Raw genomic sequence first — 24,910 nt, 5'->3', positions numbered from 1 at the left:
TGAAACAGAGATAGGAGGACAAGATAAGCTATAAAAGTTAAGAAGTTTTGTACCATTCAAGCAGAGAATTGTTTTAAAGCAATGTTGGTCAGACAGAAAGGTGTACTGTATAGACAGACCAGCCCCATAATTTGACAGAAAAAAAGATTCAAGATGTGGTTCTTGATGTGGTACACAAGAGGTGAATCCTCAAAAGTCTGAGTGAAAAATGGCTGAAAGTCTCCAGTTGCAGACCTCAATTACAGGGTGTGGCATATCACCAGCTAAATGAGGGCAAGTACAACTGGATGAATGGTGGCATTGCTCTAGTTCTGTCTGAGTCTAAACCATTGTAGGCTACTTTATACTTTAACTTATAATTATAGCTATTTACATGTCCTTTTCAAGGACACATTATGGACCAGACCAATGGGACCAGTGCTTTATATCATGAGGCTCTCTCTGAGGGGTCTGCGATGCCCAGACACTTTTGTTACTTTATATGTTGATAGACAGACAAACAGCTTGAATGTGTGCCTCTGGCTCTGACTGACAACAATGTGAAATCAATTAAGAAATTAAAAATGTTATCCACTTACATCCTCAGCACTAACAATACCTTCTGAAAGTATAGTAAATTATAGTATTTTTTGCAATGTATTAGCCTATATTCATGGTGTGACCAATCAATCAATCAATCAATCAATCGATCGATCGATAAATCAATCTGACCGCAGTCCGCGTGAGTTAGACAATCAGAAAACTCACAAGAGTTTGGGCTATCTGCTAATACCCTAATGCAGATTTGGCATGTTCTTCAAACAATGTAAGACACATTCAGAGTCTTTGTGATTTCTTTTTTATTTAAATAACCTTTTTCCCTTGATAGTGATACCATGTTACGACTGTTAATTGTAGAAACAATCAACAGCAAATAATGTTTGTAGCACTGGTTGTGGTGGATATTGTGTTAGCATGCTAAGTATTTGTAAGGACTGTTAGCTTCTAGTAACCAGTATACGAAGACATAACGGAAAATCTGTGAGTTTCTACCACAATATTAGCAGTAAGCATAACCAAAGTGGAATTTTAAGATTAAAATATCAAAATGAGAATAACTAATTTAATGTGAAAAAAGTGATTCTTGACGCTTGACGCCATCTCCTGGCGGACAGAATTGCTGCTGATTTTGCCAAAAAGGCAAACCAATCTCACCACAAACAATAAGTATAAATAAATAAAGAAGGCTATAATTTGGAAGCTACAATTTTGGAAGCTAAGAGAAAAAATATTACCAATTTAAATAAATAGCCTAGCTACATAATTGCGTCTTTCATTTTCACAAAACACTTTTCATGTGATTTAAAAGAATGTAATGTTTGTGTATGATAAATGACTGATATAAAAATCCTTATGTTTGTTTTTATTTTCGTCTTTGAACAGAGGACACGAAAAATTGTAAAGACGGTGATCAGAATTATTCCGAAAATGAGATTTGGAAGCCAGAGCCGTGCAGACTTTGTGTCTGTGATAACGGCCGGGTGATCTGTGAGGAGGTCCGCTGTGAGGAGCTTAAGGGATGCGAACAGTTCATCATCCCAGATGGAGAGTGCTGTCCTGTGTGTCAAACCTTCGCCAGTGCGCGTGGAAGGATCGGTGAGTCTTACACGAAACGGCCGCTAGAGGGCAGACGTCAATTAGATTCGAAAATAAAATATTATTTAGATGAGGAGGGGAGATCGTTTATTTATCATTTATTAGGGTATATTTATTATAATTAAGTCTTTGAATTAATTTAATTCTATTTTGTGTTTCTTTTGCAGAAACAATTGCGTTTAAGGTACGTGGATATTTTTAAAATTCAGTCATATAGATTCATATTTGTTAGGTCTATTTGTAATATGTTTTTTCCCAATCACAAATTAATATATATAAAGTTTTGATTAGACCTGCATGTTTTTTTACAGGGTGAAAAAGGTGAACCTGGTGACATTCCCTATGTGAGTCTATAATAGTATGCTTCTGTCCATCATATGTCCATGCAATATTTTATGGCAGATATAATAATATGACAGTAGGCTATAGTGTTAAAATTGTTATACTGTTTTACTATTTTGAATTCATGGTTTTTTTTTCTTAGATTGTGGGAGTACCTGGGCGTCCAGGACCAATGGTGAAAAAATAATCACACACACACACACACACACACACACACACACACACACACACACACACACACACACACACACACACACACACACACACACACACACACACACACAAACACACACACACACACACCAATATTTTTCTTTTTCTTCCCCCAAATCCTTTTTCTTTGTAATGTCAATCAAAGTGATGTCCATTGTCGTGTGTGTCAAACAGGGTCCCCCAGGACCAGATGGCCGAGCAGGATATCCAGGAAGCAAAGGAAGACGAGTATGTGACATTTACCAATACCTATAGCCATTTGTATTCTGTTATGAGGCTATTTCACCTCAGAAAGTTATATACAAAAATGTACTTTCTCTCTTATTTCATGTAATTTCTAACCAAAATTAATTTAAGTGTAAACATAGTTTAATGTAGTAAATGACAGCTAAATTGTTAAAATAGTGACATGCAATGCGTTTTTGTGAAGGGTGTCTCAGGTCCTACTGGTTTTGATGGAGAGCCAGGTGTCCCAGGCATGCCAGGCGAGCCTGGTCCTGTGGGCAATTCACTGCCTGGGGTGAGTTGGTAATATTATCTATCCTGGTTTTGTTGTCCTGTATTTCTTACATCCTCTATCAGTGATTAGAATGATAAAATGTGTTACTTTGATCTGAATATGTCGTGAATATTATTACTAAATGAAGATAAAATGTAGTAAAAAAAAGTAGAAGAAAAATAATCTATAATGTATATAGTTGTAAAAAAGAGGGATTTAAGTAAAACACAATGCCTCATTTCTTTCACCAAACACCAAAGATGAAAATGCTGTATTACTAGTTTACTAGTGATTTTAATTACCATTTTAGTGATAATACAAAACGCAAGCAAACCCACCAAATCCGAACTTGATCCTGCTGTTTTTTTTAAACTACCAAAATGTTCTTTTCATACACCTTTATAACATTTATTGAAAGTGGCATGAAATGAACATTGTGACCATCTTTTCTTACCTATTGTGACATATGTCTGAGTGAAACTGCTTCTAGAACAAGAAAAAAAAAAACATAGAGCAGAACTTAATTTCTATTGATCTGGAATTGATTGGATCATTGACGTTTGCTAAATGATGCGATCTCATGTGAGTGACAGGTTGCTGGACGGGAGCAGTTATTGTCCCTCCCTTGCGCTGGTGAAAAAGTTATCAGAGAAGAGATGTCATTGCAAAGCGGACTTGGGGAGGGGAAGTTCATATTTTTGAATTAAGATTAGATAGGGGAAATACATTTTTTAATGATGCATGGATATGTGATCTATAATAGTCAAGTCGAGCCACCTTCATTTATATAGTGCTTTAATAAATGCAACATTATTCCACACAAAATGGTCAATTTTAATTTCATGGTGACCTTACATCACTGAGTAACAGTGTTTCTGGTCAACAGTTTTTGATGTGAGTGTTTTATAAGGTGATCATCATTGTGGGTTTACCACTCTGGAATTTACAGTGGGAAAAATCATGGTAGCACTTTATTTTACAGTCCTGTTCCCGCATATGTGCTTATTATAGTTATTGCAATAACTGGGTAATAACTAGGTACTAACCCTGAACCTACCCCTAAACCTAACCTTAACCCATGTAGTTACCATATATTACCCAGCACTTTCTTAGGTAAGTACACTTATTGACTCATGTCAATAAACACGTCATCAGAGAAGAGAAGAGATGTCGCTGAAAGAAGGAGGGGAAGTTTGATTAAAGATTACAAGGGCACATGCATTTTTTTTAAATAATGAAGTGCACGGATAAATAGTGCAATATTCCTTTAAAAAACAAGAATAGTCCATTTTGATTTCATGGTGACTTTAATCTGCTGATCTGTAAATCTATGGTGACATTTATGTTTTACAGAGTCACTTTGCTTCTCAAATGGCCTCTGGATTCCAGGATGGAAAGCATGGAATGGCGGGGATGGTCTCTGGATCACCGGTAAGGATCTTTCCACATTCAATAATGACTTTTTTAATATAAATATTTAGCTGGATTGCCATATAGAACCACTAAACTGAGATATAACATCTTTGTTGAGATCAGGGTGAATCAGGATCAAGAGGTCATCCAGGCCCACCTGGTCCACCAGTAAGTTCTCTCAAGCTTGGTGCTGTCTACATGTAACGAATGTCATCATTTCAATGTTTTTTTCTTCTTTTTTTCACACTGCACGTTTTCACTAAATGTACTCACTCAGGGGCCAACAGGAGCACAAGGTTCGCCAGGAGATGCGGGTGATCCTGGACCCATGGTAAGACTAATGCCTTTACGCCATGATAAATATTCTGACAATTACTGGTAAATTAATACAATGTGCCTGTAGGTTTCTAATATTCATCCATGCCATATAGTTCAAGAAAAACAATTGTGTCACTTACTGTGCAATAAGGATTTTTTTTCTCTGTAGGGCTCTTTTGGTCCAAGGGGACCAGATGGTCCTCCAGGAAAACCTGGTCCAGATGTAAGTAGATTAACAATTCACCCAGTGATTTCATTATTTAAACATAATAGAAAAGCAGTTTATTCAATATGGTGTCCAATCTTTAAAAAATGCTGTCATGTACATGTTACAAAGTTTGAATACACTGAACAGAAGTAAGAAGGGTTTCCCTGTGCTTATGATAACACAGTTTTGTTCCTCTCTGTAATAGGGTGAGCCTGGACCCCCTGGAAATACAGGAGAAAAAGGATTCCCTGGCTCCCCAGTAAGACAATGCTGCTGTTGATATTATATTGGACATTTTATAGACATGGCTGCTGAAATGTTCCTTATGTGCAGTATAGTGTAGGATTAATGGGCTATTCACACAGGACACATCATCTGGACACATCACCAAATCTGCCGTAGACAAACATCTCAGACCATTGTGATGCATCTCACTGTTTTCAAGAGGTTCAAGAAGTACAGCTTTTAAAATGCATCTCAAAGAAATGGAACATATGCATAGTTGTTTGTGAATGAACAAATACAATACAGCCTGTTTGAGTTTCCTCTTAGATTTCTAAGTATGCTCATTTTAAGATCCACTCCAGGCTTCTAAACATAATTGGTCGGGTCATAATCAATATTTTACTTCTACTTTTGAATGGCAGAGAAGGCTTTTAGCCCTTAGAGTTTGTCAGCATAAACCAGGATGGGATACCCAGCTAACAAAAATATGTTCAAAGAACGTTTTGCTAGTGTTCCCATTTGGTTGATGAAAACGTAATTTGTGAATGTTCAGTTTTTAAATGTTTTTTTTTCTTGGTTATTCAAATGTTAGGGAGACATTTCAATTTTATCGTTCTTCAAGATTATGGGAATGCTACTTTAAATGTTATCTGAGTACTAACATTTAAAAAACGTTAGATGAAAGTTCAACTAAAGCATAGAAAGAAAACTTTTCATGAATGATGTATAAATAATGTGTTTGTGCTAACAGTTTGAGAACATTATTAAAGACCAGATAACTTTAAAACATTCTGTTAACGTTACTGGAAAAACTTTAGTTCATAACTTTGAGAGAACCCTGCCAGAATGTTAGCCTGGGTAACTGGGCCATGTAATGTTAACAAGCCAAACCCTGACTTTAAGTTATAAACAATGTAACATTTGACATTCGGTTTTTCCACAATCTTCTGGCGATCTTTACAAGTTGACGTAGAATTCCACACATATGTCTGGGATTGCGATTGAGTGAAAACTCCTAAACTAAATGGACTAAAATTCTAAAACATGCTTGTAACAAGGAGAACGGTGCATCACGCAGGTGTCGATCATTATCAATCACGCCACCGGCCTCGTGCCGTTCTCTCACGTCCCTCGGGGTCGTCCTGCTCGCCTCAATGCTCTTTCTGATTATAGAGTAATTTTAAAGAGTTCCAGATGACAACAATGTCAAACAGACTCAAATATAAATCAAAGGCTTTAATAACAATGCAACTGATAATAATTACAAGATGACTCAAGCAGTACACAAGGAAAAACAAGTGAGCAGAGAGAGAAAAAAATTTAATCAAAGAGTGGAACATAAATAGTGTGGCAGACAATGACACATTAAACATGCACAGATTAATTAGTTCATGGGAGCTAGAAGCATTTAACCCAGAATGCAAGACGCCATGGTGCTAACTAGTGGCTCACAGACTGAATAACTGTGCTGTGCTACACTTACACTAATCAAAACATCTGAGGAATGCAATTGCTATAAAAAAACGAATGTGGTGCTGACAGGGGTCAAAAACTATAATTAGAATTTCCATAAATACTGCACATTAAATGCTTAGTCACAGTGTATCCTTACCAGTGATGATTTGTTTCATAGGGCTCCAGAGGATTTCCCGGGTTACCAGGTCAGTCAGGGATAAAAGGTCCAAAGGTGGGTTAGATTAGAACTTCCTTTCCAATACACTGATCACTGTTTACTCTTTGCACTGATTGTGAATTACTTTTTAATATTTATTAGTATTTATTACTATAAAATGTACAAACCAAATACATAAGTTCATGTAATGTTTTAACTGTGTTTGAGGACAATTTTACAAACAGTGTAAAACCAATTAATCTGTTTCCCATTTTAGGGTCATCCAGGTCTGCAGGGTACGAAAGGAGAAGCAGGTGCTGTGGGGTCAAAGGTCAGAGGTCACATTTTTGGAGCCAATAAATTCATGTGAAATTGTCTTGAACCTGTGTTCCTGTTAGTTTGACGGTATTAGTAAATGCCATTTTCTTTTCATTATAAAAGGGAGAATCTGGGTCTCCTGGCACCATGGGACCTGTGGGTCCACAGGTATGGAGCACTTTGTGATTGCAGTTCTGATTGTGATGTTTCATTTAAACTGCACTTTATTGGATTTTTCTAAACTGCACTTTTTTGATAAAAATATTGTTCTTCACAGGGTCCGACTGGTATGATTGGTGAGAGAGGACGCATCGGTCCAGGAGGGCCTGTGGTAAGTGAACCATTAAAGGGATAGTTCACCTAAAAATGAAAATTCTGCCATCATTTATTCACCCTCAAGCTGTTCCATACCTTTTGAATTTCTTTCTTCTGCTGAACACAAAATAACGTATTTTGATGAATATGGGTAACCAAACAGCTGATGGGCCGCATTGACGTCCATAGTATGTAGGGGGGGAAAAAAAGGTCATTGTTTTGTTACAGATATTCTTTAGAATATCTTCTTTTGTGTTCAGGAGAAGGAAATTCATACAGGTTTGGAACAACTTTTTCATTTTTGGGTTTACTGTTTTACAAATTTGAACTTTGCAGGAGAGAGTTTAATACAATTGTTTGCTTTAATTTGCTTTTCATCAGTAAATATATATATATTTTTCTGTTTGTAGGGAAAACGTGGTCTTTCTGGACATGTGGGAAAACCAGGTCCATTGGTATGTGCAAGTGTTTTTTTTATTATTATTATTTAAATACTATTATAGTATTTATCAATATTTAAATTTTTTCTTTTTCTTTTCTTTTCATATTATCAGTTTTTATTTTAATTTCAGATTAAGTTTTAGGATTTTTGTTATATGATTTTGTCATTTAAAAAAAATATATATTTTGTAATTTTAGTACTTTTTATTTATTTTAAAAAAGTTACTTTTTTTTAGGTTTAAGTTTTCATTTATATATAACAACAACACTGTGCATGACAGTCCCTCTTCTATCAGTTCACATGTGTCTACCCAATCAACATACCTTAAAGACATATACATGCCTTTACTGTATCTTCAAAGATGTGGAGTATGTTCTATTAATAAAGACTGATGTGTTATCTAACCTGACACTAATTTAATTTACAGGGCCCAATGGGAATTACTGGAGCGCCAGGATTCCCTGGTGGTCCAGGCATGAAGGTACATCTGATTGATGGTTATAGTTAGAGCAGTTGGTTTTGCTGCACCTTCAAAAAATTTACATTATTATAGGTTTTATTTATAAACCATTGTTAATGGCAGGCATGAAAAATTTTTTAAATTGTACAGGGTCAGGCAGGAGCCACAGGCCCACGTGGTACCAGTGGACCTCAAGGCCAAAGGGGGGAACCAGGCCGGCAAGGCTCATCAGGACCACAGGGCAACCAGGTGCAGTCTTACCTGTCCTACATTCTACGTTATACTTTCTAATGATTTGTGTATTCAATTATTTCCATAATGTTGATGTCATTTCTAGGGACCACCAGGAACGGATGGTACTCCTGGACTTAGAGGACAAGCAGTAAGCTCCATAAACACTCATCAAAGAATACTACAATTTGTGCTTATTATAATGCAGAATAATATTGCTACTGTAAGGCAAGTATTGCTTTTATTATTGATCATTTTTAGGATGAGGGACTTGAACTCCAGCACTTAAATCATGCTTTACCATTTGTGCTACAGACAGTTTTGCAATAACATCATCTGTTCATCATAGGGGATCCCAGGTGTGCAGGGCCCCGTTGGACTGATTGGACAGCCTGGTCCACCTGGACCTCAAGGATCAACTGGACTTTCAGGAGCCAAGGGCCAGCTGGTAATGACACAATGCAAACTGCAATATTATAACCACCATAGTGGGAATCACTTTTCTCTTGTGTTTATATTTAAGGTGGATACGTTGAATACTCATATTGTGGACATTTATATATTTCATGTATCTCATAGGGGGATTTAGGTTCTCCTGGGTTTAAAGGAGAACATGGAGCTAAAGGGGAGCCTGTAAGTATTTACAACATTCAGGACAGTGCGTTGTAATAATACAATTTATTTGGATGCATCACTGTTATTATTGCTCATAATTGTTTGAAATAATGTCATCAGAACATTCATCCAATGATATAGATGAAATGGTAACAAAAATCTTTTGTTGTAGGGCCCACTTGGAGTTCAAGGAGAAATGGGACCGATGGGAGAAGAAGGAAAACGAGGTCCCAGAGGAGACGCAGGGGCCCTTGGACCCCCAGGTTCAGCTGGAGAAAGAGTTAGTGCCATTACGTTATTGTGAACGACCAACATGCAAGCCTACATATCCAAAGTGATTATTGCAGTGACTGCTTTACATGTTTGTTCTTTACAATAATATTTAATGTTTTATTTTTTTCAAGGGAGCTCCAGGTAACCGTGGCTTTCCAGGAGCTGATGGTTTGCCTGGTCAAAAGGTTAGAAATATGCTAAATGGATCTCAGCCAATAAGATTTCAAAGGCTGCTAACAGTCCCAGCAACATCATCACCACTCATTTGTTTTCTCAATTTAATACAATTCCATACTAAACTATATTCTCTTTCTAAACCCCCCCAGGGTGCACAGGGTGAACGTGGTGTCCCAGGCTCATCAGGGCCTAAGGGTGCAACTGGAGACCCTGGCCGACTTGGAGAAACAGGAATACCGGGAGCAAGGGTTGGTAAAATAGATATGATCTCTATTGGTATATACTGTAATATACTCATTTTTATAACATTATGTATCACACCCTGTATGCTATGCAATTATAAACTTAAACTCTTAATTTGCTAAATAAGGATCTCTAATGGTATTGCGTCCACTTCATTTTAGGTGTTCACATATTTTATATCACGTCTCTTTAGGGCTTAACAGGCATTCTGGGAATGCAAGGTGCAGAGGGGAAGATAGGGCCACAGGTAATATATGCACTTTTTACCTAAAATAATCTTGTTATTTTAATGTGTCTGATCAAACAAAACAAACTTTCAGGTAGATTTTTTAACTCTGACATTAAAGTTTTTCAAAACTACACAGATGTAAACAATAACACATCCTTCTGGAATTAGCCTTCTGGATTAGCCTACTATTATGGCTGAAAAGCTCTAAACAACTGTGTATTTAAAATAACACTTTGGTGAGTTATGTCATATCTTTTGATGAAGAGTGGTGTTCTTTTTCCTTAGGGAGGACCAGGAGATGATGGGAATCCTGGTTCAGCCGGGTCTACGGGAACGAGAGGTGCAGCAGGACCCATGGGTCTACCTGGACCTAAAGGCTTCAGTGTAATTGTCTAATATATGTTTATTTATATAAAAAAGCCATAAGATTATATTCTTAATTTTACTGAAATGTGTCATTTTGTCTATTAAAATGTATCTCATAACACCTGTGAACAAAAGGTACATAAGGGTGATTCTTCTAGGGGGACTTTTCTGTCCCCTAGATTTACTGTCTCCTATCTTGACACTTAAACATAAAAGTGTTAAACTCATATTTGCTAAGAAATTATATTTTTAATTAATTTGTTATATATGTGTACAGTTTGTAGCTATTTTTTAGCAACAAAGAATCATTGTCTCCTATACTTCTGTCATTATTATTATTGTAATTTTTACAGATAATTAGTTGCTAGAAAACTTGACGGGTTAGTACTTTAAGTCCAAGGTTATTTAGCTTTTTCTCTAAAAGAAAAAAAGTATTTTCCATCACATACTATTACCGTCACACACATGGTCAAAACTCCATGCTATTAAACATTACATCAAAAGCCACTTAAAGGATGACGAAGGCTATTGATCAGATCTTTATTCCAGGATGTAATAAATGTTTTAATATAGATGAAGCATTATTTGAAGATGCTTCAGTAGACAAACATGCCTCTAGTGGACAAATTACCCATTAATATTGTAGTTAAAAAGGTTACGAAAAATAATAGAGAGTCAATTATAATGATTTTTTTGTTATAAATGTTCATGTAATGATTTCCGCCTTCCTTCTGTTTTCCTGTAATGAAATGAGTTTTTCCTTAATATTCAGGGTGATCCAGGGAAAGCAGGAGAGACAGGATCACCAGGAGGTTCAGGACAAAGAGTGAGTCCTGGCTTACAATTATACTGCAACATTGCTCTGGCAAGCTTAAAACACGTTGTAACATTTCAAAACTAGCTATTATAAAAGACTTCTAGTGTAAAGACCGTCAGTGCTGATGTTGTATAGCATAGTGATTTAAGAGTCAAGGGAATCATTATGATTTGATATGATGGTTATGATTCCTGCAGGGACCTAATGGAAAAGATGGAGAAGAAGGTCCAGCGGGAACTCCAGGACCTCCCGTGAGTCTTCCAATTAGTAATTTATGGCACATTTATGTCTATTTAAATTTTCTGTGTATTTTGATTGGTCGAATTAGCTATTTCAGGTATCTCAAGTAATATGTCTGTTGTGGTAAAATATTAAGAAGTGGAGCTCATAGCATATGGCTGAGTATATTTTATTTATTTTCAGGGAGTAGCAGGGAAGAGAGGTGAACAGGGACCTCCTGGACTAACTGGCTTTCAAGTATGTTCTTTTTTCTTTGGTTATGCATTCAGTCAGAGATTACTTTGAATGTTCTGTTCAAATGCTCCTAAATGGGTCATATCATGAGAAATTGAACTTGATTTTTTCAAGCTGCAAACTGCCAGTTTTAAAACAAAGAACTTCCTCCATAGTCCCAAAAGACAATCCATCAAAATCAAGCAAAACCAGTGATTTCTGAATCCTAGGATTTCTGCCCACATTAGCAATGGCATTTATTTACTTGGTGTTCAGAAATTTTGTCTGGGCAGTCAAGGAGGTCATTCAAGGATATAGAACATAAAAATGTGGCTAAAACGTGGGGTACTGTAAACTGTCAAACTTTGTGCTGTGTGTACCACACAAATCATTTTGGTATAAACTTGACTAACAATATACATGGACCTCGAAGACAAAAATTTAAATAAAATAAAAGGTATATGACCTTTTTAAAAATGAAAAATTTCACATATCTGTAAGTAAACTTGATATGATTTGTCCCTGTTAGAGTTAAATCTATTATTAATTATGCTAAATGTCTAGGGTTTGCCTGGACCCCCAGGCCCACCAGGAGAGTCGGGAAAACCAGGCGATGAGGTGGGTTGATCATTTCTTTGTTCTCTTTACTTGATCATTATATTCCAGTCTTTACTTCGTGTCATTTCTGCTGGCCTGATAGAACACAAACTGACTGAGAATGGGAATTATTAAAGAACTCTATGGCTTTGATTTTCCCCCCTCAGGGTATCCATGGAGAGGCCGGTGGTGCAGGGCAGATTGGTCCAAGGGTGAGCCTGTTGTAGTTGCACTGCAGCGTATCAGAACACAGCATTTATCAGTGCACATAAGAAATATCCCAGTATTTTGATCTGTCATTTTTGTAGGGTGAACGTGGAACCCCTGGAGAGAGAGGGGATCCAGGGCCTAATGGGTTACCAGGAACCAAAGGAAGCCTAGGAACCCCTGGACCTGATGGTCTCAAGGTTAGAGTCAGATTTTTACTCACTAATAATCATCAAGAATGGTGCAATGCATCCATTTAGTTCCTAAAATATGATAGAATTCAACATAATCAACATGACAATAATAATGGCTGTGCAGGGTAAACCAGGTCCAACTGGAACTGTAGGAGAGCCCGGATCACCAGGCTTACAGGGCATGCCAGGAGAAAGAGGGATAACTGGACCAGCTGGGCCTAAAGGAGAAAGTGTGAGTGTGGAATCAGAGGCTTTGGCACATGTTAAACATTTGCACGTGCATTACAAATACAGTATATTTTAATTTCATGCTTTACAGTCAGTGCAACAATATTGCATATATAAAATGCCTCGGTGGGTCAGGCTCTGTTAGGGATGACGGGTGACATATAGATGACTCTCTAATATCCTTTGGCAGGAAGTTAATATTCTCTAATATTATCTGTGAAACACTATCTGCGTGGCGATGTGAAGTAGCAAAGGAAACCACGTCTGTAACACATCAATAAAGAGTTCTCTATATTTTTCTTATTGATTTACACAAAACCTTGTGTTTTTAATAGTCTTCATCTTTTTTCTCAGGGCGCAGTGGGTAACAGAGGGGCTGAAGGGGCGGCTGGCAATGATGGGGCTCGAGTGAGTGATCTGTAATACAGGAAGAACTGAACCTACCAGTCAATAATTCTGAATTAAAAAATATCCATATTTCACATTTATGACCCATTTCTTAACAATACAGTGGTTACAAAGACATTAAATAAAATGTCTTCTATGTGTGTAGGGATTACCCGGACCTGTTGGACCTACTGGACCAGCCGGTCCATCTGGGGAGAAGGTTTGATTGAAAAAAATAAACAAATTAAAGGGATAGTTCACCCAAAAATGAAAATTCTGTCATTATTTACTCACCCTCAAGTTATTCCAAATCTGTATGAATTTCTTGCTTCTGCTGAACACAAAAGAAGATATTTAGAAGAATGTCGGTAATCAAACAGTTGATGGACCCCATTGACTTCCATAGTATTTTTATTTTTTCCATACTATGGACATCAATGGGGTGCATCAACTGTTTGGTTACCCATATTCTTCAAAAGTATCTTTTTTTGTGTTCAGCAAGAAAAAGAAATTCATACAGATTCGGAATAACTTGAGGGTGAGTAAATAATGACAGAATTTTCATTTTTGGGTGAACTTTTCCTTTAAACTATTCATAAGTGGTGAATTGATCCTGTCTGCGTTTTTTTCTGCAATGCTGAAACTTTGAAGTTTCTTCTGTTCTTTAGAAGTACTGATTAAAAAGTAAATTTTACATATGGTGCTACTTAGATGTACTCAGAACTGATTTTTCAATTACAGGGAGAACAAGGCCCAAGAGGCCCTTCTGGATCTCCAGGCTCCAGAGCAATGGCTGTGAGTAGAGCAGTTTACAGATGTTCGCTGAACTTCTTTACTCATGTGATTCACAATTCCACTGATGTATTGTGTTTCAGGGCTCACCTGGAGAACCAGGTCCTACTGGTCCTGTTGGGTTTGCTGGGCCTCCCGTAAGTCCATCCATCCATCATAAAACATATTTCTTTGATTTTATATGCCATAAGCTGTAAACATATGTTTTTGTGCCAGGGTCCTGATGGTCAGCCTGGAGTTAAAGGTGAAACTGGAGAGGAGGGTGCAAAGGGAGAGTCGGGGTCTCCAGGACCTCGGGGAATGGCAGGAAAACCTGGACCACAGGTGAGCAATATATATATATGCATATGTGTATGAGTTGATAGACTAAAAAACATGTATAAATATAGTACTTCTTTTAGGGAGTGACTGGAATTACAGGCCTTAAAGGTGGAAGAGGTACTCAAGGAGCAGCTGTAAGTTACAAAAATCATGGTACCAAAATCATTGTTTATCAACTTAGAAATACCCAAAAATGCTCTGTTATTTGCTGAATCCTTTTGCTGCTTTTCTTTCTCTCTTTTGTGGAATCCTCTTTGGCTTTCTCCTTTTGCTAAAAGGGTCCCAGTGGTTTCCCAGGATCCCCAGGAGGTGTCGGCCCACCAGGCTCTGCTGTGAGTGACAATCCCTAATACGGATTTAACCAACAAAGCAGTGCTTAACAGCTAGTCTTTCAAATAGTATTTGCAATGTGTTTGATTCTTTTTGACCTATAAATTAAGACACTTGACTTGGCTTCTCATGTCACATATGGACATATGAATCTGATTATACTTATATATTTCTCAGGGTCCAGTTGGCGAGCCTGGTCCTATCGGAGCCCCCGGTAAAGAGGGCCCACCTGGGCTTCTGGGAGAACCTGGAGGTACTGGCCGCCAGGGGGAGCAGGGAAACCCTGGATCTGCTGGTAACCCTGGAGACAAAGGGGAACCAGGAGAGGACGGACTGCCAGTATGTGATTCCTTTTCACTATATAAAACTGAAAAAATAAACTATAGGGCTTTTCACACTGCGTTTAACCCCAGGATATCATTGTTCTTAACCCTGCTTTTAACCAGGGGCGTCATGCAAACCAAAATTCTGGGGGGGCACAATCTGAGGCAATTGTTTTCTGAAGGTTAGACTAGGCTAGCTATCGATAACGTTACACTGACACAACTTAAGTTAATGCTCTGAATTCGCAGCTAATATCAAATCCATAACTTTTTGATCAAGTTCAAATTTCCAGGTCAACCACAAATAATCCCACTACCTTTTAATATCATCCGATTACTAATTCAATGTAGATTTGTTGCTTTGCCCACTTACCACTTCAAGACCATCTGTAAAACATTGCCAGCTCAATGTGCGAGACGAGTGAGTTGTTTGAACATACACAGCAAAGATTCTAGAGCGCTGATGTGATATACACAGACACCATATTAGGAAAAAGGGGCAGGCTGATGCTGACCGATTTATTACACATCCAGAAGAATCAGGCATGTGATTGGCTCAGGACAAAAAATATACCGATTTTGTTGTTTTATTAACATTAAATAGATAGTTCTCCCAAAAATTTTATTTGTCATCATTTACTCTCTCAAGTTGTTTTAAACCTGAATAAGTTTCTTTCTTCTGTTGAAGTTATTTGGAAGAATGTGGGTAACCAAACAGTTGATGTACCCCAGTGATTTCCATAGTATATTTTTCGCTATGGAAGTCAATGGGGACCAGCAACTGTCTGGTTACTCACATTCTTCAAAATATCTTCTTTTGTGTTCAGCACAAGAAATAAATTAATATAGGTTTGGAACAACATTACAGTGAATAAATAATGACAGAATTTTTATTTTTGGGTGAACTATCCCTTTAAGGACAAGCGGCTGCATGTTTATTATTAGGGCTACTGTCTCTTTAAGACCTGTATGCGACGCGTCTAATATACACGCATTTGACAAGCAGATTTCTCTCAATTTTCTAGGTTTGCTTTCAGTTTAGACATAACCAATTTATGTATTTTAATCCAATTAATCCGGAAAAATCACATCCCTGAGAATACATTTGAGTCTTTATAGGCTCTGGTAATTATGGAGCATAATAGGAATAAAGTTGTGACAAAAAAAATTATCAGGGAGGAAAAATCTGAGGGGGCACGTGCCCCCTCACTTTGAATGGGCATGACGCCACTGCTTTTAACCCAGTGTAAAGGAACGTTTCACACTTGTAATTTAGAAGCGGGGTTAGCACCACTTTTTACCCGGGGTTATGAAACCCTGCTTTTGCTGTGTTAACCCTGCTTTGTGGTGCCAAATGTGTATGTGTGAAATTATTCTGTGTTAGAAAGTTGCAGCTAGATGTTTAGCAACAGACCAACAGCCAATCGTGTGCCTCATATTCACGTACTTTAGACACAGAAACACAGCACATTGTATAAATAGTAGTTTCAGCGTTTGAAGGCACAGATATCAAATGGTGACAGAAAACATGACAAATGGAGTGAAGAAGAGACCGTTTCATTCTTACCTTTATAGTCCATTCAGAATAAACTTGATTTATAGTCGGCACCATATAATATTAGGATGTTCAACTCTAGAGCCTTTATGTAAACAGGTCGCTTGCAGCGTTCGTCCAATCAGTTGCACTGACACCAGAAATATGCAATTAAGGATGTTAATCCAGGGTTTAGGAATGTACAATGTGAAACATCAGCTTATAAATACCCAGGATTAATTTTTAACCATGTGAAAATGGTGAAGATAACCAGGATTCTGTTTACCCAGGGTTTAGAATGAACCAGGGATAGCTACTTCAAGTGTTAAAAGCCCTCATGTGTTCAGTATACAGAATTATAATGAAATCACTTTCCCCGCCAGCGTTTAAAAAGCCACTGCCAGTGTTTTTGATCATTTAAATTTTTGAATATCTGAACATGCCATATGTCAAAAGAAAGAACAGCTTCTGCTTTAAAATGATTTACTCTATTTTGAATGCGGGAAAGTTTCATAAAAAAGCAAATTTTTTAAGAAAAATGTGCAATTTTTTCAAAGACTACAACATGCATAAGCAATGCTTTTATCGCATGTTTCTGCTCCCGTTTTGCCTGTGTTTTGGTCCAGAGATCCTGTACTCTTTCAGAAGATGCGTAATAGCGCCCTTATACCTTATAACAGTGAAAACATGGATTGCAGAAAATTCCGTCATTGGCGGGGAAAGAGTTAATACTGTGTTCCAAAATTCATATTCTTCTTTAACTTTCTTAGGGCCCAGATGGACCAGTAGGATCTGCCGGAACTCCAGGACAGAGGGGACTTGTGGGTCTTCCTGGAATGAGAGGAGAGCGTGGTATGTCTGGCCTTCCTGGACCTGCGGTAAGTCATCACTTCTATCCTCATCATGCTAGTGAATATATCAAAATGTTTCTTTTTAGAATTACATTTCCCAGCCTCTGTTTTTTTTAGATGATTTGACACCTCATCTGCTATCTATTTTGTTTTTTCAAGGGTACACCAGGAAAAGCTGGCACCCCAGGTCCCCAAGGAACCAAAGGTAGTGCTGGACCTGTTGGTTTGCCAGGAGCAGCCGGACCCCGAGGAGATGCTGGTTCAGAGGTATGAGATGCTAGTGTAAGAAACACAGTGGAGACGGTTGGTTACATGTATACAAAGCATTCTTAATGACTTCCTTCTTAAATTAGGGTTTGGCTGGAGCTGATGGAATTCAAGGAGCTGATGGCATCATTGGAGACAGAGTAGGAACCCATTCATCATTTGACCAAAAAAAATTATTGACCAAAATTATAACCAAATATGCCGAAATTCACATGATGTGTTAACTTGCTTTTAGGGTGACAGAGGACACCCAGGCCCAGAGGGTGTTGCAGGTGGCCAGGGAACCCCAGGAAGCCCAGGACCGGTCGGAACTCCTGGAGGTCCAGGACAGAGAGGAGATCAGGTTTGTTTCCTGTATCCGTTGCTGATACTTCACAGTAAATTGGTGTTTAATACATTTATTGGTCCCACTTTGAATTAGGTTTCTTAAACTACTATGTACTAACATTTAAATTAATCATTAGATACAATGCACTTATTGTGTACATGCATGTGTTTACATTGTACTTATATTTAAGAAATACCTGCTTATTAGATTACAGCTGTAATCACACTGTTGACTATTCCTTTTCCTCTTAACCCACCCTTAACCCTAACCATACCACTAAACCTGTCCATAACCTTACCCGTATACCACCGCAAAAGCAGCAAACTTGTTTTTCAATACAACATGAACACAATAAGTACATTGTACTTATTTTTTGACATAGTTGTCAAAGATAAAAGTGTGACCCATTTATTTTTATTAAAAGCATGTAGACTGACATTATTTAAAGAAATAATCCTTGCATAATGTAATATAATGAAGCAATTTCTTTAATCTTGTAGCCTTTTATATAGCTATGCTGTTTCATTTGGTGATTTTGCTGACAGGGTGCAAGAGGCCCACCTGGTCCTGATGGTCAGGCAGGAATCAGAGGGAAAAAAGTAGGTCTGCCTATTCACATATTGGTACACAACTTCAGTAGCATCGCAAATCTGCTTATTAAAAAAAAAAAGGTATATATATATATATATATATATATAAACAGAAACTCGGAAATAAAATAGTTTTTAAGGGGAAAGAATAAATATGAGTTCTTGATTTTAATTCAATTTAAATAATATTATTAATATATTCATATATTATTATTGTATTAATAATAAAATATTAATTTGTCATTATAAGTCATGCTTTGGCCCTCTTGTGGGTTCCAGCCCTCTGGTTGTTAAACACTTGTCTAGATTGCAGGGTGGCCACTGCCCAATAAAATCACACATATTTTCACTTTGGAATACTCAATACTGATTAGTCAATTGTGGCCATTTTTTTTAAATATTTGTTTATACTATGTTTTGTGTAGTGAACTATATTTTCCCTCCCATTTTCCTGTGCAACCCATTTTCTACATAGATGCGTCATGTCTTTTAATGAGATTTCATGTCTTTAATGTCACTCCACAGTCTCTTTCTTCACTTGTATTCACTTGTAGTTATTGCAAAACATATATGACCCTTCTGCACTGGGGTCCTGATTATCCAGTCTGTTTTTTTTTTGTTTGCGAAAATGTCCTGTGAATAATGAATGATAATAAACAGCTTACTACATTATACTTTTCATATATTAAATACAATTTTAAATAATAACAAATTAGACATGAACACTTCAGACAATAACATTTGTGGAAATGACACAAGGAGAACCTATGCTGCATTCATGCCATGTTGTAATTACCATATTTTCGAGATGACAACATGTGACGTTCATGTCTTTGGACTGATAATTATGCATTCTATGGCAACACTAAATTAATCTGCACTGGTCAGGTGGTACAGCAGTCACGTGGCACAAGTAGGAGCTCTCAGAAAATTCCCAGCTTACAAGTTGAAATTACAAGCTCTATGAGGACGTGAACACTTTTTACAAGTTAAAATCTCATAATAAGGGTACGTGAACAACCCACAGCAAAAACATGTTCTAATCAACCTTAGGGACCACAAGGACCGATGGGAGACAAAGGAGACAAAGGAGACGCGGGTGAGAGAGGTCAGAAGGGCCATCGCGGCTTCACTGGACTCCATGGACTACCTGGTGCATCAGTACGTATAATTGACAATTTTACCTGTCACACAATACAATATCCTCCCTTAATAATTATCTGTCAATCATTTCCTTTCAGGGTGCTACAGGGGATGATGGTGCTGTAGGAATCATTGGACCAAGTGGGCAAAGAGTGAGCAACAGATTGAAATGTCACTCAACATTGATTTCACCAGCAATACATGTGCATGTTGAACAGAATTTAATTTTAAATATGTCAATGTTAGGGAGCCCCTGGCCCTGTTGGACCACCAGGAAAAGAAGGAGATGTCGGTCAACCTGGAGCATTGGGGGCGCCTGGATCTCGAGGTGCCACGGGAGATTTTGGACCAGAGGTGAGGCATGAGATCATGTGTATGATGTATTTTATGTTTATTATGAGATGAGATCTTCCTGTTGATTCAAAAACAACTTAAACCCGCCTAAGGAAGTTTGCTGGTCTTAGCTGGATTTGAGAGGTTTGGGCATTTTTCACATGGGAAAAATCCAATCACTGTCTATAATTTATACAAAGCGTTTTTTCTTGTCTCTTTTGGCAAATTCTCCATATTTAATGACTCATACTCAGATACATCGTGCTTTGTGATTTATAATCGTGATTAGATGTTTAAACACTAATGTTCAGCATAAACAGTGTTCACCCATCTGTCTGTAGGGACCCCCCGGAGAACCCGGCCCACCTGGACCCCCAGGTGCTCCTGGCCCCCCAACAGCTGCTGTAGATGACCTTTTTGGTACAAACTTCGACCTTGATGTTGAATCTGACCCAGAAGAACCCCCACCTCCCCCACCAGAGTTCAATGAGGATGAAGCAAGACCCAATAACGGATCTGATGCAGTTCGGGGCGACAATGATGTTCACTTGTCTCTTAAGAGTCTGGGAAGTCAGTTGGACAGCATGCGCAGTCCTGATGGCACTCGCCAATATCCTGCCCGCACGTGCCAGGACCTGAAACAGTGCTATCCCCTGAAGAAGAGCGGTGAGTGAGATGAACCTACACACATTTTAGAATTACTGTAGCTCAGAATGCTTTAGTTGAACTGACTCGGATCAGGTACAGTATGAAACAATACGTCCTGGATTACATTTATTTTTTTTAACATTTATTTTTTTGGTTTATTTTTTGGAGTCCCTGTCCCCATTATTTTGTATTGTAAGAAAAAGAGCTTCCCGGACTCCAAAATAATTCCTTTTGTGTTGGAGAAGATCAAATGGGTTTAGAATTACACAAGAAAACCTTATGAAAATAAGAAACTGATTTAGTAATTATTTCGTACTTTAAAACTAGGGTTGACAAGAGAATAAAATAATTATGATTAATCTCATTATTTATAATACTATGAACATTTCAGTGTTAAATCTTGTATTAAACATATTTCACTAATATCTTAAATTAACATTTTAGTTGTGACTGTCCTACAAAATACATTTTGTAAAGTCTTTGTAAATTTTCTGCAACTGTTCTAAGGGTCCCTAGGTTTTTTTAAACCTGTTTAAACCTTTATGGTTTTTCATATTTTTTTGTACAATATCATAGAAAAAACATAAATGCTACAGGCCTTCAACCACAGATAGTCTGGGCTAAAGGATTATGGGTTAAAACATCTTTTATATAATTGACAAAAGTATGCAACACCAGCAGGCATTGTTAGAGAAAATAATTTTCTGCCCATTCAGTGAATGAATAATTAGATTCATTGAATTAAACACAGTGTTCTTTATCAGAAATCTACAGGAATTGCCTTAAATGGAGTGTAAGGATAAAGAAACCACAGTCACTAACCAATATATGTGGGTTATGTAATATTTGACAGGATATATTTGTCAGGATTCCCGACCTTTCAGGAGAATTTATACAGACGAGTCAAAGCAAGATCCAATTATGTCAGGAATAAAACAAACACAGCTGCCCACACCACAGTAAGCATGGTTGTACCATATCAGAAAACAGATGTGCAGTCATCTGTCAATAAGCTGAATCATGATCCAGATTGCTTGGACTAGCCCAGACCTCAAACCACATGAATGCTGTGAGCAAGTAGTTTGATCGAAGAATAAGAAACTACTTACAGATTTATTTACAATTTCCTACCAACAAAATTCAAATAAAAAAATGAAAATTTCCTGATTATTTACTCACCCCAAGCCCATCCAAGATGTATATGACTTTCTTTCCTCAGACAAAGAGAAATGAAGGTTTTGGAGGAAAACATTCCAGGATTTTTCTCCATCTAATGCAAGTGAAGGGTGCCCAATTTTTGATGGTTCGAAATCCATATGTAGGCAGCTTCAAATGGGTCCACACAACCCCAGCCGACAAATCTAGTGAATCAATCAGATATTTTCAGAAAAAGATAATAAAAAATACTTTTCAGCTACTATTGCTCGCCTTGGTCCAGCTCTGCGAAGCTCGTTCAGGACACAGTTGAGTTCACAACCTCTTGTGTGACATATACATGTTGGGATGGTCAAGTGACGTAGGCCACACAAGAGTCATTATAATCCAGTGTGATATACTGTATATGTGAGGATCTCACAGTAATAAAAGTACATCTCTCTTTCTCAATGTATCCCAGGTGACTATTGGATAGACCCGAATGAAGGCAGCGCTAGAGACGCCATCCAAGTGTACTGTGACATGGAAATGGGGGAGACCTGTATACCTGCCAACCCTGCCAGTATCCCACGCAAGAACTGGTGGACTTCACGCTCCAGCTTACCAAAACCAGTCTGGTTTGGAGCAACCATGAACCGGGGAACTAAGGTTAATATGATTACAATGGTGACCATCAAAAATATTTGCCCTGTATATGTCACTTAAATGTATATTTCCTACTCTTATTTTACTCCTCTGCAGTTCATCTATGGAAACAAAGAGGCATCAGCTAACATGGTATCAGTCCAGTTAAGGTTTCTCCGCCTTCTGTCAAAAGAAGCAGCACAGAACATCACCTACCACTGCAAAAACAGTGTGGCCTATAAAGATGAGAAGAACAGCAATCTGAAGAAGGCTTTAGTCCTAAAGGCTTCTGATGGACAGGACATCAAGTCATATAACAGCAACCGTCTGAAGTACACCGTCATCACCGACGGCTGCTCTGTATGTTTCGATTTTTGACTTTGTATTGTTTGGCAACATTTACTACATAAAATGGAAATCAGTTTTGGGGAAGCTACTTTTCCAATTTTAGATTGTTTGGGTAAACGCTAATCATACGTTTAAGTAGTTATACTAATAGATAACATTTAAAATAGTACATTAAAAACTATTTAAGTAGGCTAATTTATATTTTAATATAGTTTGTTTGAACAATGACATGTATTTGTCTCAATTATGCTCAATTATGACACATACTGTACGCTACTGGTCAAAAGTTTTTTTTTATGTTTTTGAAAAAGTATCTTATGCTCACAAGGCTGCATTTGTTTGATTAAAAATGTATGTATTCCTTTGATGGCAAAGCTGAATTTTCAGCATCATTAGTCCAGTCTTCAGTGTCACATGATCCTTCAGAAATCATTCTAATATGCTCATTTGCTTTTGCCTCTTAATATTTTTTTAGAAACTGTGATACATTACAAAGTGTGGGGTAAGTAAGACTTATACAGCAAGGACGCTACAAAACTGAGAGTAAAGACACGTATAATGTTAAAAAAAGATTTGTATTTCAAATGAATGCTGCTCTTTTGAACATTCTTTTCATCATCCTTCATCCTGAGAAAATGTGTCATGATTTTTCAACATTGATAATAATTAGAATCATTATTAATAATTCAATACCAATAATAATTGAGCACCGAGTCAGCATATTAGACTGATTTCTGAAGGATCATGTGACACTGAAAAATGGAGTAATGACGCTGAAAATTCAGCTTTGCCATCAGAGGAATAAATTACATTTTGAAATAAATTAAAATAGAAAACAGTTATTTTTAGATTGTAAATTTTTTTGCAATATTACTGTTTTTATTGTACTTCGAAAAAAATAAATGAAGCTTTGGTGAGCATAAAAGACTTCTTTTAAAAGCATAAAAAACCCTGAAATTTTTGACTGGTAGTGTTCATTTACACTAATAAATACAACTAATTTAAAATACTGAGTTAATACTGAGACAGTGTTACTGTAAAAATGTTGCTGTTACTGTAAAAGCTACTATTATACTTGCTATATATGTCACTCTGACGATTACACTTGTGTTGTTTGGTGCTAGTAGGGGTTCTTACATGACTTACGTATCCAAATGTATCACACAGCGGATCACTGTATACATTCTCATTGGTAGTTTCCACATCACATTCTGTTCTCATTTGCATAAAATCATCACTCTGTTAAAATTTGTTGCATTGCTGTTGCATCTCATCTCACTGAATGACTTAGGTCATTTCGCTGCGGCAAATTGAATGGTCCTTAAGTTAGTTAGTCCCCAATGCTGCTGAAAATGTCAAGATTAGCATTCAGTAAGTGTTTTCATTTATCCAAAAATGCTACCAATGGAAAAACTCACAATTTTCCATCTTTGTTCCTCTCTCCAGAAACCCAACGGTGAATGGGGCAGGGCTGTCTTTGAGTACCGCACACAAACACTTTCACGGCTCCCGATTGTGGACTTGGCTCCAGTGGATGTAGGTGGCCCAGATCAGGAGTTTGGCATTGATATCGGCCATGTGTGCTTCTCATGAAGTCAAGGATTAAAGCATCATCATTTGGACTGGAGTTCTCAGCCAATACAGTATTTATTGTCAAACGCCGTCTGTAAGGGCCTTGAGGGATTTCTGACCTTTATTTCATGATTGTTCATGATGATTTCCACTAGTCTGTGGTGTATGAGTGCATGAGAGACTATATGGACCCTTTAATTTATACTTTATACGCCATGTGTTATTAAAGTATGTGAAAACATTAATTGAAATGAATTCAAAAAGTCATGTTTTACAAATTTGACGGCCTTGGGTGTCTAACATGTATGATGTTATGTTGATGTTGTTCACTCTTAAATTGCAGTCATTTTTAAGGTTAAGTGAATCTGGATGAGATAGATGAGTTTGTATGTGTAGTATTATTAAAGTAGGATCTTATTCAGGGTAGATCTTATTCAGGATCTTATTCAATTCCCCAACAGTTCCCAATTGACCATACGAGAGAGAAAGCAAACTGTTGGACGGATGATTCATTTATACTTAATTATTAATGAAAACTCCCACAGAAGCCAATGTTGGTCTCATTAAAAGACTCATTAACATACAATACATGACACAAAGAAACTCTTTATCCAGATTTTTGTAGTCTTAAGAGGGGAGAGGGGCAGCAATCGTTTGTAATGAATTCCAGATTAAATATTTGAAATCCATTTAAACAGAACTCAATTGATTTTTTATCACGTTTTCTGCTGTTG

General features: G+C 37.3%; 1 protein-coding gene across 2 annotated transcripts in view; it reads left to right on the top strand.

The window, feature by feature from the left end:
• col5a2b (collagen, type V, alpha 2b) overlaps positions 1-24,871 on the top strand; it is a 35,645-nt gene extending 10,774 nt beyond the window's left edge. The window contains exons 2-54 of one of the 2 annotated variants that reach the window (XM_077199407.1): positions 1,423-1,635; positions 1,803-1,819; positions 1,947-1,979; positions 2,120-2,152; positions 2,365-2,418; positions 2,621-2,710; positions 4,043-4,120; positions 4,226-4,270; positions 4,380-4,433; positions 4,590-4,643; positions 4,834-4,887; positions 6,487-6,540; positions 6,743-6,796; positions 6,907-6,951; positions 7,061-7,114; positions 7,509-7,553; positions 7,968-8,021; positions 8,151-8,249; positions 8,338-8,382; positions 8,581-8,679; positions 8,811-8,864; positions 9,019-9,126; positions 9,251-9,304; positions 9,446-9,544; positions 9,733-9,786; positions 10,054-10,152; positions 10,907-10,960; positions 11,149-11,202; positions 11,375-11,428; positions 11,969-12,022; positions 12,169-12,213; positions 12,310-12,408; positions 12,527-12,634; positions 12,985-13,038; positions 13,184-13,237; positions 13,759-13,812; positions 13,893-13,946; positions 14,026-14,133; positions 14,211-14,264; positions 14,409-14,462; positions 14,638-14,799; positions 17,088-17,195; positions 17,328-17,435; positions 17,522-17,575; positions 17,671-17,778; positions 18,309-18,362; positions 19,407-19,514; positions 19,595-19,648; positions 19,743-19,850; positions 20,171-20,495; positions 22,093-22,280; positions 22,374-22,616; positions 24,051-24,871. In XM_077199407.1, the coding sequence (XP_077055522.1) occupies positions 1,423-1,635; positions 1,803-1,819; positions 1,947-1,979; positions 2,120-2,152; positions 2,365-2,418; positions 2,621-2,710; positions 4,043-4,120; positions 4,226-4,270; positions 4,380-4,433; positions 4,590-4,643; positions 4,834-4,887; positions 6,487-6,540; positions 6,743-6,796; positions 6,907-6,951; positions 7,061-7,114; positions 7,509-7,553; positions 7,968-8,021; positions 8,151-8,249; positions 8,338-8,382; positions 8,581-8,679; positions 8,811-8,864; positions 9,019-9,126; positions 9,251-9,304; positions 9,446-9,544; positions 9,733-9,786; positions 10,054-10,152; positions 10,907-10,960; positions 11,149-11,202; positions 11,375-11,428; positions 11,969-12,022; positions 12,169-12,213; positions 12,310-12,408; positions 12,527-12,634; positions 12,985-13,038; positions 13,184-13,237; positions 13,759-13,812; positions 13,893-13,946; positions 14,026-14,133; positions 14,211-14,264; positions 14,409-14,462; positions 14,638-14,799; positions 17,088-17,195; positions 17,328-17,435; positions 17,522-17,575; positions 17,671-17,778; positions 18,309-18,362; positions 19,407-19,514; positions 19,595-19,648; positions 19,743-19,850; positions 20,171-20,495; positions 22,093-22,280; positions 22,374-22,616; positions 24,051-24,197 (4,409 nt within the window). In that variant the 3' untranslated portion in view covers positions 24,198-24,871. Of the gene's footprint in view, positions 1-1,422; positions 1,636-1,802; positions 1,820-1,926; positions 1,980-2,119; positions 2,153-2,364; positions 2,419-2,620; positions 2,711-4,042; positions 4,121-4,225; positions 4,271-4,379; positions 4,434-4,589; positions 4,644-4,833; positions 4,888-6,486; positions 6,541-6,742; positions 6,797-6,906; positions 6,952-7,060; positions 7,115-7,508; positions 7,554-7,967; positions 8,022-8,150; positions 8,250-8,337; positions 8,383-8,580; positions 8,680-8,810; positions 8,865-9,018; positions 9,127-9,250; positions 9,305-9,445; positions 9,545-9,732; positions 9,787-10,053; positions 10,153-10,906; positions 10,961-11,148; positions 11,203-11,374; positions 11,429-11,968; positions 12,023-12,168; positions 12,214-12,309; positions 12,409-12,526; positions 12,635-12,984; positions 13,039-13,183; positions 13,238-13,758; positions 13,813-13,892; positions 13,947-14,025; positions 14,134-14,210; positions 14,265-14,408; positions 14,463-14,637; positions 14,800-17,087; positions 17,196-17,327; positions 17,436-17,521; positions 17,576-17,670; positions 17,779-18,308; positions 18,363-19,406; positions 19,515-19,594; positions 19,649-19,742; positions 19,851-20,170; positions 20,496-22,092; positions 22,281-22,373; positions 22,617-24,050 lie in introns of both variants that reach the window. The other variant, XM_077199406.1, reaches the window with a different exon arrangement.
• The last annotated feature ends 39 nt before the right edge of the window (positions 24,872-24,910 follow it).

This window comes from Siphateles boraxobius, unplaced genomic scaffold (genome assembly GCF_051911475.1).
Source record: "Siphateles boraxobius isolate OS27281-9 unplaced genomic scaffold, OSU_SipBor_1 41, whole genome shotgun sequence".
In the NCBI taxonomy this organism is placed as follows: Eukaryota; Metazoa; Chordata; class Actinopteri; order Cypriniformes; family Leuciscidae; genus Siphateles; species Siphateles boraxobius.
This window is presented reverse-complemented; position numbering and strand designations above follow the sequence as displayed.